Below are 13,661 nucleotides of genomic sequence, written 5' to 3' on the forward strand. Positions count from 1 at the left end.
TAAATACCAACTCATGTCAAATTTTCAAGACTGAAATGGATAGATGCTGTTGCATAGCAAGGGATTATGGAACAAATGGAGTGGAAGTACACATCAACCGTTAGCTATTTGAAGGCCTAATCTTTTGTCTTTTCAGCTGTTAAGGACATTCATTTGTCCCTTTCTAGCAAATGTGGTAGTTGTGCAAGGCTCTTTAGGGTCCAAATATAGCTTAACACTTGTATCCACCCAAGAAAAACTGATGTAAACATTTTCTTGAAATCCAGTGACGTCCTAGAAAGAACCCAAAACGTTAATCCAAATCTTCAGGTATTTAAAATTTGGATGTTTACCATGATATCATTCTAATCAACAAATCACCTTTATTACTTGTCAGTCCTTAAATTCTCAATTCAAAATTGTCCATTCCTTGATTTACATTCTGTTGCAATCTTAGAAGATGTGGAATTCCTTTAAATTTCCTTTATTGAAGAGGAACATTGACAGTCCTACCATATACTAAAGTTTCTGTCCATTGCGATCAGTGTTTGGCCCAAGAAATTGATTTACAAAGCAACACAATTCTGGCTAAGACTGATCTGCAGTTTACTCCATACAATATCCACAGCCCTTTCTTTTTCAATAAACTTTATTTGTAACACATTTGTGGTAACATCTGTAAACCACAGTTACAATTCAGTTTAACGGCACTGGTGTGACACATGCTTATGGCACTTTTATAAAAATATGAGTGCGTGTGTGTGTGTTGTGGACTCGACCAGTTTCTATAGCAACCCGACAAGAAGAAATAAATGGAGCAACTTCTTTTTGTGAAACTTAAATGTTGCAGCATATAGAAAAATGAGACACCTTTAACTCTCTTTACCCAATACTTCGGTGTTGTGCGTGTAAAGCTGTTTAGCACACTGTTTAGCACACTGGGCTAAATCGCTGGCTTTGAAAGCAGACCAAGGCAGGCCAGCAGCATGGTTCGATTCCCGTAACAGCCTCCCCAAACAGGCGCCGGAATGTGGCGAGTAGGGACTTTTCACAGTAACTTCATTGAAGCCTACTCGTGACAATAAGCGATTTTCATTTTCATTTCACTTCAAAACACATTGAACCAAGGTCCCAAACAATTCAGTGAATAAGGGAACATGCATGTGGAATATCCTTATGCACCCCCTGCCAAACATGTCCACGCCCCTTTCTTTCGACCAAGAAATGCAATGCCCAATTACAGATGTTTTCTCCAAAATTTATTAGTCCTTTATTAACTGAATACATTGATGTGCGAGAAACTACATATTTTGTAGGACAATGCTGGATACCCTCATAGGTTTGTCAATGCAATTTAATGCAAGTCCCATAAAACATTGTGAACCGGTAGACAGATAATTCAATAGTAGCTAACCCCTGTGCAGACATGTGCTTGGATCACCTTGATCTTTATTAGAAATAATTTATATCCCTATTGAAAAAATTCAAGTCGTCAAAATCAATTGTTTAAATTACCGCCTATTTATGCAAACCCACCACCAACGTCTCCCCTGCCAAAAAAAAACTTTTAATATGCCAAACGAGGAAGATTCTGGCTGAGGTTACTCTGCCTGCAAAATCGTCTTTACAGCATGGAGCAATCCTACCCCTTTATGCTAGAGTAAACACTACAGCCCATGAGACCCCTTAGCCAACATCTTAAATGAGAAGCATGAATCATATAATGAAACAACAATGTGGTACAGATTGTACAAACCACAATCAAGATTGGTGTAGTAATAATTAATTGTCCCCTGCACTGTATTATGTTGCTTCCATTTATTCTCTGGAAACCCTCGCAGATCTCAAAATGGCAGATGTTCAAATTGGTACTTCACAAAGATGAAGTATTTAATTGCTGAAAAAAGACATTTTGTTGAAGCTTTTTGCCTTGAACTCACCAGGACAGTCAAAAATCATGAGAAGAGTGTGCCGATTGGTTGGCAAGTGGACTCTAAGATTGTTAGAGGCGTAGCCATGGAGAATGCAGTAGTTAATGGTGACTGACGGATAACTACTAAGAATTGTTTGAAAGTTTAAACCAGGCAGCTTGACAGATTGGTCAATGCATTGTCCCAAGGAATGAACCAGCAAATGGCTTTCAATTAAAGTGATACCAGAGTCCACTTGCCAACCGATTGGCGCATTCTTCTCACAAAGGTTGTTGTTGCCCCCCAACTTTGGTATTCTCGCGACTGTTCTGATGAATGCAAGACGGAAAGAGTTACCACAAATCGTCTTATTTCAGCAATATTGCATCATAGAAACGGAATGAATCACAACCATTTATAAAATGAAGTAGACTTTGTGTTAACTGTACAATGTAGATAGAACCACAAAATACAACAGCTGTGGGATTTTCCAGTTATGTCAGTTTTATTACCAATTAGCCACCTGCCATTAAATTGTGGTTTAATCTGTAGAAAAATAACTACAATTGAGGCCGTTTTATAAGTAAACATCATGGCTTTCAAAAGAACAAAATAACCCAAAAATAAAAAGAACAAAATAATTCACAACATAGCCGTAATATCATTGGTCAAAAACAGACCTGGTCATGATTTCAGTGCCATAGCGACCAGCTTTACACATTATTGACTAGTTCCATTGGATCAAATACAAATTTGCAGTTAATTACAACCTACTGTTGAATGGTTAAAAATTTACGGCCAATATGGTGTCCATCTTTCAATTGCTGATATATCATAAAACCAGAAAGATTGTGCAGGTTAATTGTCATTTTTAGAAATCTCATCTATTTCCATTATGACTACTTTAAGAGGATCACATTGAACTGCACTCCTTATAAATTACTCTTGCTCATTAAGCCAAGAGTCTCGGTACACAACCCATCACTCTCACCGCTAAAGTACACAGGAACACGTGCAATTTTTATTGCTAGGAATGAAGAGTGGCTCAGTCTTCAATGGACTTTAGGAATTTTTCGTAACCCTCTTCATCCATCAGATCATCCACTTCAGCAGGATTATCAAGCCTCATTTTAATAAGCCAACCTGCCAAGAAAAAAATCGGCAGGGTCACTAGATGAAAAATTCTGCACAAGTTTCTATTTTCACAATAAATACAGTTTCACATAAAAAAAATGAAATATGAAGTTAGTAATGTTAACATCCACACATTTCACTTCTCAAGTTACGTCAGAACCGTATGCTCAGCTCATTTGGGAGGTTTTGGAAGAAATTTCATGATTTACATTAGATGAAATTCAGGTCTATTTAAAACAACTATTTTGTCTTACAGAAAATATGTTCTCAGAATCCACAAAATAATTTAATTAAGGGAAATTAAATTCATTCAATTTCTCGTAAATAAAATATTGTCCAAAACCAAAGTTATTTGAAAGAATGTTATCTATCAAAATAATTTAAATACGGTGCGGACAAACAGAACAAGAGACTGATTTAGAGTGATGGAAAATATAATCGAACAAGGAGAAGTAACAAAACATTGCAAGTCGGGTGAGGGGGGGGGGTTGCAGGGGAAGGAAGAGCGGACAGAAGTAGGTCAGAAACATACAATCCTTTGGAATTGGGAGGAAAACAGTTTCCGTCAGAGAGAGAATGAGCAGCATGAAAAAGGTTCTACATCGGTGGTCTCCATTCACATTCTTGGCTACAAGTTGGAAGCATGGAGAATTTTGAGGGGGTGGATTTGAGAAAGTCATTAATAAGTTGAAGGCGTGCTGGATTGAATCATGAATTGGTAATTAGGGCATTAGCTATAGCTTTGGGGTTGAAAGAAGTGGTGAGATAGACTAGAGTCACCATCGTGAACATGGAAGCTGATCCTGTGTTCCCAGATGGAAAACGTAAATGGCAGCCAAAAAAAAAAGATCAAGGGTGCAACAAGTAAGTACACAAGAGATGACCATGCAAAGAGGAACAGTGGCCAATATCTCTAGTATGCACTATGGTGAAGGGGTCTAGCATATTGGGAAATAATAGGCATGCCACCCGTGAATGTCTATCCATTAAATCTCCCCAATTACAGTAATTCAGCAAATTGTCCTTGCACTATCTAAATACGAAGGAAACAGCCCAATGGAAGTGAACCACAGAAGGGTTTGAGTAATTGATAGTCACAAAGGCAGCACAGAAAAGTCCAGGTGGATGAGGGTGTGGTTTGGGATTTTGAGTAGCATATGTGTTGTGGCTATAGACAGAGTTGAACTGGAGGTCTAAACAGGTATGGAAGGATTGGACTATGGAAATCAACAAGACCGGGACTTGAAGCAGTCATGTCGTGCGTTATTGCGTTCTTCACAAAATTCATTCACATGGGGGCAGGGCCAGCGATGTGATTGTTTCTGACTAATAGAATAGTTCAGATTGAAAGGCCATCTATTTAGAAACCAATCTGAACAAGTATTTTGATGGTAAAGGCTAAAGGTCTGCAGACCAACTTAGGAATCAGGGATTCCTTCATTAGTAGGAGCAAAGGACAGGAAGAGCAAGGCAAACATTTCATTCCCAGGTGTTTGAAATACAATGAAGGGACTTTATGAGGCAGACCCAGGAGAGGAGGGGGACATGGGGTGGTATCTGAACGAGCTGGAATTTCCCCAGGTGGAAGAAGAAAAGAGGCAGGCATTGGAGGAGCACCTGGGGCTGAGGGAGGTGCTGCAAAGTATCAGGGGTATGAAGTCGGGGAAAGCCCCTGGGCCGGATGGGTACCCGGCAGACTTTTATAAGGAATTTGCAGCCGACCTGGCACCACATCTGTTGGGGGTGTTTAATGAAGCACTGGAGAAGGGGGAGTTGCCGGAGACAATGAAGCAGGTGGTAATCACATTAATCCCCAAAAAAGGGAAGGATCCGGTGGAATGTGGGTCATACAGACCCATATCACTATTGAACACAAATGTGAAAGTATTGGCTAAGTTGATGGCGGGGAGGATGGAGGATTGTGTCCTGGGGGTGGTTGCAGAAGATCAAACAGGCTTCGTGAAGGGCAGGCAGCTCGCGAGTAATATAAAGACAGCTGTTGAATGTGGTGATGAATCCGTCGAGAGTTCTGGTACCGGAGGTGGTGGTGTCCATGGACGCGGAGAAAGCATTTGACCGGGTGGAGTGGCGGTACTTGTTCGAAGTCTTGGGAAAGTTTGGGTTTGGGCCAAGATTTGTGGCAGGGGTGCGGTTGCTGTATGTGGCGCCAAGAGCAAGGGTGAGGACGAATGATATGAGCTCACAAAGCTTTGACTTACACAAGGTACGATGCAGGGGTGCCCGCTGTCACCGCTGCTGTTTGCACTGGCCATAGAGCCATTGCCGATGGCTCTCAGGGGGTCGGCAGAGTGGCAGGGGATAATGAGGAGACAGAGGGAGCATCGGGTGTCGCTCTATGCCAATGACCTCTTGCTGTGTGTTTCGGATCCGATGGAGAGTATGGGAAGGACTATGGGCATATTAGGGAGGCTTGGAGGGTTCTTGGGATACAAGCTGAATGTAGGGAAAAGCGAGGTATTCCCGGTGAATGAGCAGGCACAGCGGGCTAATTTAGGGGTGATGCCATTTACGGTAGCGAGGGAGTGGTTTAGGCACTTGGGAATTCAGATAGCGAGGGAATGGATGGGGCTACTTAAGCGGAACTTAACGAAGCTGGTGGAGGAGGCCAGGGAGGATCTTAAGAGGTGGGATACACTCTACTTAATTTTGGTGGGAAGGGTCCAAGTGGCGAAAAAGAATATTCTGCCGAGGTTCTTGTTTATCTTTCAGGCTCTCCCGATCTTTATACCAAAGGCCTTTTTTCAGAAAGTGGACACAATCATCTCTGACTTTGTTTGGGTGGGGAAGGTGCCGAGGGTGGGGAGGACCCTGCTACAGAGGCAGAGGGGGGGGGGGGGGGGGGGGGGGGGGTTGGCATTGCCAAACTTGCTTCATTATTATTGGGCGGCAAATGTGGACAAGGTGTGGCTGTGGTGGGAAGGAGATGGGGTAGAGCGGGTTAAGATGGAGGAGAAATATTATAAAGGGTCTAGTTTGAGGGCTATGGTGACGGAAGCATTGCCAATGGCTCCGAGTGGGTTTTCAGGAAGCCCAGTAGGGCAGTCCACGGTGAAGATATCGAATCAGCTGAGGAGGCATTTTAGGGTGGAAGGAATGTCGGTGCTAACGCCACTGTGCGGGAATCATGGGTTTGAGCTGGGCGGGGGGGGTGGATAGTGTATATAGGAGGTGGAGGGAAGTGGGACTGGTCAAGGTGAGGGATTTGTATTTGGAAGAAGAGTTCGCCAGTCTGGAGGAGCTAAGGGTGAAGGTAAAGCTGCCGACAGGCACTGAATTCAGGTATCTACAGGTTAGGGACTTTGCACAAAGGTCTGGAAGGGGTTCCCTAGATTGCCGGGATACACCCTGCTGGAGCGACTGCTGCTTCCGGATGTGGAAGGGAAGAATTGGGAATATATATAGAAGTGGCTGGTGCAGCAGGGAGGCAAGCGGGTGGTGAAGATCAAGGAGTATTGGGAAGCGGAGTTGGGAATGGAGATCAATTGGGGAGTATAGAGTGAGGCACTGCGAAGGGTAACGGGACCTCCTCTTGTGCAAGGATGAGCCTGATTCAGTTTCAGGTGGTGCACAGGGTGCATATGACTCGGGCGAGAATGAGTGGGTTCTTTCAGGCGGTAGCAGATGAGTGTGAGAGGTGTGGGTGGGGGCCAGCGAATCATGCGCACATGTTTTGGCGTTGTGAAAAATTGGAAAGATTCTGGGCGGGAGTGTTTGCATTCTTCTGCAGGATAGTGGAGGAGGTGGTGGATCCGGACCCTTTGCTGGCAATATTTGGGGTTTCAGAGAAGCCGGAGCTCATGGAGAGGAGGAAGGCCGATGTCATGGCCTTTGCCTCTCTGATTGCAAGGCGATGAATTTTGCTAGAGCGGCGGTCGGCATCGCCACCGGGGGTAGCAGCATGGCTGGATGACCTGTACGGCTACCTGCGGTTAGAGAAGATAAAGTATGAGTTAAGGGCTCAGCAGGGGAGTTTGAGAAAAGGTGGGGGATGTTTGTGACCGTGTTTGAGGAGCTGTTCATTGCAGGGGGGGGGGGGGGGGGGGGGGGGGGAGAGAGGAAAGGTGAGAAAAAGGAGGAAAGTCTGTATAAACTGTATAGTTGAATGTTGGGAAGAATGGTTCCCAGGGTGTTGATTTGCTGTAACCTACTTTGATACAAGTTTGAATAAAATGCATTTGAAAAAAAAAAAAGAAATATAGTGAAACCTCCATCATGTTACAATAGATCTTTCTGTTGGCCAATGGAAATTTGCGGCGCCTTGTGGTCAAGAATGTCGAGAGGTACAGTAATATTGCAAACGGATATAGAGCTGTGATATTAGAAATTAGTATCAACGAAGCAATGTCAAACGCAAAGCTTTGTTTTGTGAACATTCTGGCACATAATTGTAGCTCAAATAATAGAAAACGCGAAGCAAGATAAAGCCACCTTCAGGAACGATTAATTGAAATATATCCTTGTCCAATGCCCAAAATACACTTTTAAGCATAATTTTAAAATTACACCAAATGATTGGATTTGAAATAAAACAACAGCAAAATTATTCTTATTACAACAGAAGTCCCTTTACTGGTCACCAATTTCACATGTCAATGAAAGATACTGTAGTTTCCAGGCACCACTTGCCTCAAAAAAGCCACAACGTTTAGCTTAGAAAAAAAAGAATCTCAAAGTAGTTCCAGCATATTGAAAAGTTAAAACTTTCATACTTAAGCTTACTGAAAATAATTCACATACCTTCTCCGTAGCAGGATTTATTGACTAGTCCTGGATTGTCAGCAAGAGCCTCATTTATATCAGTTACCTCTCCAGTCAGGGGCGAATACAATTCACTAGCAGCTTTCACACTTTCCAGAGCACCAAATTCATCTGCGAAATGAATGTTTGTCACACAATACAGTTTGTACAGTACTGGTGATTACTTGTGCGAAAACATTACATCAACGAGAAATTAAGATACATTCTTGATTGACAGGGGAGTCCAAAGTTATAGGGAACTAGACAGGGCAGTAGGGTTGGGGACCCACAATAAAATCAGCTACGATTTTACCAAATGGAGGAACAGGTTCGAGGGGGTGAATGGGCTTGTCCCGCCCCTACTTTGAATGCTGGTTCATGTATATTCAAACTGACAACCAACAGCAAATACCCCGCCATCAAGTTGAAAGTTCAACATTTTATTGATGCCTTGAAAGTGGCTGACAATAATACTTTGAACTCGTTTGAGTAAACTCTGACTTGTTGCTTATTTGGACCAACTGGAAGGCTAATGTTGACACCTGAACAATGGAGGAAAGATGAAAAAAATGCAAGACTGCCACAGTATGAGTGAGAGTTTAATGTGTTTTTGTCAGGTTCACTTTACTGGACTGTTTACCTTGTTACAATTTTTTAAAAATGGTACAGCTTTCATTCAAAATAGGGTGAATACTGCTTTGTTAGCTAAAGAGCTGTAATAAGCTTACACAAGAGTCGTGTAAAGCCACTTACATTTCCTCTGCTGTTTATATTGAAGCAAAGCATAATAGTATACCATACATTTCCAGCATTGGCCAATTTACTTCAAAATTGGTTCTCGTTTCAAGGAAGTGTAGATTCTGTTCGAAAATACATTAGTTTCCTGGTGGCTTACTTAGGTTACACTATCTAGAGGCACAATACTTAATATTAACTGGATGTACCAACTAATTTTCAATACTCATGCACTCTACTTTCAAATAGGCTACCAACGCCAAGATGTCTTTCCAAGCTTCAAACAATGTTGTTTTTCAGTTTGTTAAGAGGTGCAAGAGATGCCCAGAAAGACTGGCCTCGACTCCTGCTGGCTTCCTATTTGGTACAGGCTCTACATTACTTCCACTTAACTAATCAATCGAGCTTTCCCCCCCAAACCTGCTTAAGACAGTGGAACAAAGTCAATACTCACCCAATTGGTTCAACTTAGTGCCGACCTCTGGCAATCCACAATATACAACATCTCCTAATGCTTCCTAAAGAGAGAGACAATCCTGTACATCAGAAGTTTTAGCACTCATTTAGTAATGTTAATTGTCTATTGTGAAAACTACAGAGCTTGAAACTATTTCAAAAAAATTGTAAATCAATAAACATCTTCAATCCTCCCACATTTTGTATCAATGCCTTGAATTTATAAATTGCTACGTCCAATAATTAATGAAAACAGCCCATGTGAACTTGTTAAAACAATTACATTCTTCAATCAATGGAAATGCTTCGTCCCACCACTAGTGAAAGGGGTTTAAACAGGAGGATGAAAGTGTTTAAATGGAGGCGACAGAGGGTTAGCAGCTAACATAGATCAACAAGAGCAGAAGTGAAGGTTGAGCAGGATAAGATGTAGCAGATGAGCTACAATTTGCAGGCTTTGGAAAGGCCTGTAAGACCATGAGAATGTTGCAATAACAGTTTGGGCGGCACGGCGGCACAGTGGTTAGCACTCTGCCTCACCTGGGTTCAATTCCGGCCTCGCATGACGTTTCCACATTCTCCCCGTGTCTGAGTGGATTTTCTCCGGGTACTCCAGTTTCCTCCCACAGTCCAAAGACGTGCAGGTTAGGTGGATTGGCCATGATCAATTGCCCCTTAGTATCCAAAACGTTAGGTAGGGTTACTGGATTACGGGGACAGGGTAGAGCCGTGGAGTTAAGTAGAGTGCTCTTTCCAAGGGCTGGTGCAGAATCGATGGGCCGAATGGCCTCCTTCTGAACTGTAGGGATTCTATGCACAGTTTGGAGAGGATAACTGCCATCAGGTACGTATGGATGGTAGTTTCAGCAACTGATGGGTGCACTGACATTACTAGAGATAGAAGTATGCAGTCTTATTGATGGAGATTATTTGGGGGTCAGAAGCACAAGTCAAATAGGACACAAAGGCAGAGATGTTTGGTTAGACTGGAGATAGCAGGCCAAGAGAGTGGCATGGAATCAGTTGCGATGGAACTCAGTTTGTAAAGGAACTGAGGACAATGGCTTTGGTACTCCCAATGTTTAACCGGGAAAGAAATTGCAACTCATTCAAAAGAAGCGCATTTCGGTACCTTGGGATGTTACACAGTAAAATGAGTTATGCAAATTATTGATGCTGCTGATACGGAGAGAGAATGAAATAAGGAGATGTGGGAACGGTGGGATTTGATAGATTTGAAGGTTTCAGCGAGGAAAGAAATTGGGGATGGGCAGTCTACAGCAAGGATAAGAACGTCTTTTCTTTTTCAGACCATGGCAAGAGTGGTTTTGAAAGGGAAGGGGGCAGGGTTTGGGGAAAAGGAACCCTTGACAATGTAAATTTCGTTAGGAACCAGGAGGGCACATCGGGTGGTCAGCAATTTAGTGGAAACGGTGTCAAAGGAACAAAGGCTAAGGTTTTGGACAAGATGAGCCAGGAGACAGCATGGGGTAATACAGGGAGAGAGTTGAGAAAGAATCAGGTTCGGGCTAGGGCAGTTGGGATTATCACTATTACATGGGAGTGAATGGGAACGTGTAAACATTTTACTGAGAAGTATTTCAAAGATGGATATAAAAGGAGTGTTGAGCAGAGATCTATTCACTTTGTGCAAAGAAATGAATAATAGGAGATCATAGAAATGTGTGTTTCATATTTAAAAACCCACATCCATGACCAAAACATAACATTTGAAGAGGTAAATTGTAAAGCATGAGCCCCATACACTTAAGAATATTTATTGATGCGTCGACTGACCATTAAAAATAAAACGTTTGGGGAATACAATGTTAACATTACAATACAACGTTTGTTTCCAAGCTCACTGAGATATGTAGTCAGGTGCAAAAGGCAGGCACGCAACATAATGGACAACATTGAAGCACCCTTTACATTTCATTAAAAACTATATAACCATTGCATATTGTTTTAAAGACAGTGCTCTTACAGGCACAATATTCAACGCAATTAATTTTTTGAAAGAAATTCATATTTTGACCAACCATAACTAAAGAATATAGTTTTTGCAAAATCATAAGTTTAAAAAAATATAAAATTCAGACTTATTAAATTTTAAGATCATGACAGGGCTTGACCACATTGCTGTGTTCATACCAAAGTTCATTTAGCACTTTCATGCCAATAAAATTTATTCACAATGGCAAATTAGAACAATTTTACATGGGAGGGTCACAAACGCTTATAAGCGCTGATAGCGAAGTGAACCTTTGTCCCACTGATGATAAAGACCAGGACTAAAGCTTGATTAGGAAAAGCTGATCTTGCAATACCAAATTGAACAATGAGCGAAGTCCAAGAACATCCATGCAAACCTTGCACACTAAAACCAGCACAGCTAATACCACGGAGTTCAAAAGTGGAGGAGTGTTACAAGAATTACACAGGATGGTAATAAACAAATACCCACCTGAGCATAATTGCTAATGCCCACTGTACCAATTCCATTCTCAACTGTTACCCATTCATGTTTGTCTGTAAACTTACGAGCTGTAATACATAATGAACCAACGTCAAATATGATAAAACATTTAATCTAAGATTGACAAACTGTATAACATTAATGTTTACATATTCATTCAAAGTTTTGCATTGTCCATTCCACTTTCAACAGTGCCAAAAACAGATAACACTATTCTGGCACGTCAAAATCAGAGAGGAAATTTAGACAGAGCGCAACAAAAATGAAAAACATACAGAAATCCTCTTTTTCTTTCAAACCAACATCACGGTGGCACAGTGATTAGCACTGCTGCCTCACAGCTCCAGGGACCCGGGTTCAATTCCCACCTGGGGTGACTGTCTGTGTGGAGTCTGCACTTTCTCCCCGTGTCTGCGTGGGTTTCCTCTGGATGCTGTGGTTTCCTCCCACACTTGATCTTTATTAAAGCTTTAAACACCCGAGCAAGGAACTACTTAGGGTACTGCGCCAGAACTCAAACGTATTCATCGGATACTGCATATTAGCATAGTGTCATGACTGAAATAACTTTTTCTTCAACAAAAAAAAAACCTTTCCTTGTTTGTTGCCATGCAGTTCGCAATCATGACACTTTCAAGTGTACCTTTGTTCCCTCGTTCCATTCTGAAATTTACATCCATCAATCCCCCCCCACCCCCAGTTCACCAACTTGTTCCAGGATGTGTTCGTAGCCAGCAACCAGTAGAGGAAGGAGGTGGGGGAAGACACAAGAGCATCATGGGATGGAGATGAAAAGGGTGGGTGGGACCACAAGGGAATCGAGAGGGACAAGGGACAAAACTGTAGATATAAACATATGTAAATACGCGCCAGACCAAACCCCGAATGGCAACAACGGTACACCGTTCAAAAGGGGGGTGGGGGGGGGGGGGGGGGGGGGAAAGAGAGACACGGCCACAGCAGGAGGGAAAGCAATTTATGTAAATATCTGTACTGATATCTGCCTGTCTTTGCACCTCCTTTTATTGAGTCGCAAGCCCCCGAATGAGGCCCATTCCCCCGCACTACTCCTTCAATCCCATAACACCACTTAATCTGCACATTTTTGGGCCAATCCTAAGGGTCAATTTAGCATGGCCAATCCATCTAACCTGAACATCTTTGGAGTGTGGGAGGAAACCACAACATCCAGAGGAAACCCACGCAGACACGGGGAGGAAGTGCAGACTCCACACAGACAGTCACCCCAGGTGGGAATTGAACCCGGGTCCCTGGAGCTGTGAGGCAGCAGTGCTAATCACTGTGCCACCGTGATGTTGGTTTGAAAGAAAAAGAGGATTTCTGTATGTTTTTCATTTTTGTTGCGCTCTGTCTAAATTTCCTCTCTGATTTTGACGCGCCAGAATAGTGTTATCTGTTTTTGGCACTGTTGAAAGTGGAATGGACGATGCAAAACTAGGAATTAAATGCTGGGGGGGAGGATGGAGGAGACTTTACTGTTATCAAAAGAGAACTGTTTAAAAACATTTGTGCTATGAAATTTGTCACCACTTGGGGTTCCTGAGACACTCTATTTGCTTATTTTCTAATTTACACCAAGGCATGTTATTTTAACAGAAGCACAAGTGGTGTAGGGAAGGAATTCCAGCATCTCAGTACGTGCTACGGGAAGAGTCGATCTGCTCTGTCCCTCGGGATTGTGCACGCGAGAGGCGATCCAAATGCATTACGGGCCATTGTTTCAGCAGCGTCGGGTCATTTAGGAATCATCTCCCTCCTTGGTGTGGCCACTCCAATGACAGGCATCTCACTGAATCAGCCTTCAGTGTGTGAAAAGAAGGTAAACTGATACATCGGTCATCTCATTTGCAGGTTGTTCATAAAAACGCATTGTTTTGATCATAGCAAGATAAATTTCTAATGCCTCACTCTCCAAATTTTGCTCACTGGCCCAGTGAGTGAGCAACAAAATTGAAATTTTCATGCAAAGAAAAAAGATATCCCTGCTTTAGCATAACTCGAAAAACCTTGATGTATCTGTCTTTGTATTCTAATTATCCTTTATTAATTACACTGTAATCAACTTATTTTATCTTTTCCTTTAGCATCCATTTTTTTTGTTAACATTTCTAGTTTTCCCTCTGCAGCTCTTTTCTCTTCTGTGTTGACTCCTGGTTTTCTATCTAACACAAGCTTTCACCAAAGTGGTG

At 42.3% G+C, this 13,661-nt stretch overlaps 1 protein-coding gene across 1 annotated transcript in view; it reads right to left on the reverse strand.

Annotated features, from left to right (window-relative positions):
- Positions 1-1,223: 1,223 nt before the first annotated feature.
- Positions 1,224-13,661, reverse strand: part of LOC119971161 (glycine cleavage system H protein, mitochondrial-like) — a 20,647-nt gene continuing 8,209 nt past the window's right edge. Inside the window, exons 2-5 of the mRNA XM_038806357.1 lie at positions 11,440-11,519; positions 8,971-9,034; positions 7,782-7,913; positions 1,224-3,032 (exon numbers count right to left, since the gene is read on the reverse strand). Of these exons, the coding sequence (XP_038662285.1) occupies positions 2,935-3,032; positions 7,782-7,913; positions 8,971-9,034; positions 11,440-11,519 (374 nt within the window). The 3' untranslated portion in view covers positions 1,224-2,934. The remainder of the gene's footprint in view (positions 3,033-7,781; positions 7,914-8,970; positions 9,035-11,439; positions 11,520-13,661) is intronic.

Source organism: Scyliorhinus canicula, chromosome 9 (genome assembly GCF_902713615.1).
Source record: "Scyliorhinus canicula chromosome 9, sScyCan1.1, whole genome shotgun sequence".
Lineage (NCBI taxonomy): Eukaryota > Metazoa > Chordata > Chondrichthyes > Carcharhiniformes > Scyliorhinidae > Scyliorhinus > Scyliorhinus canicula.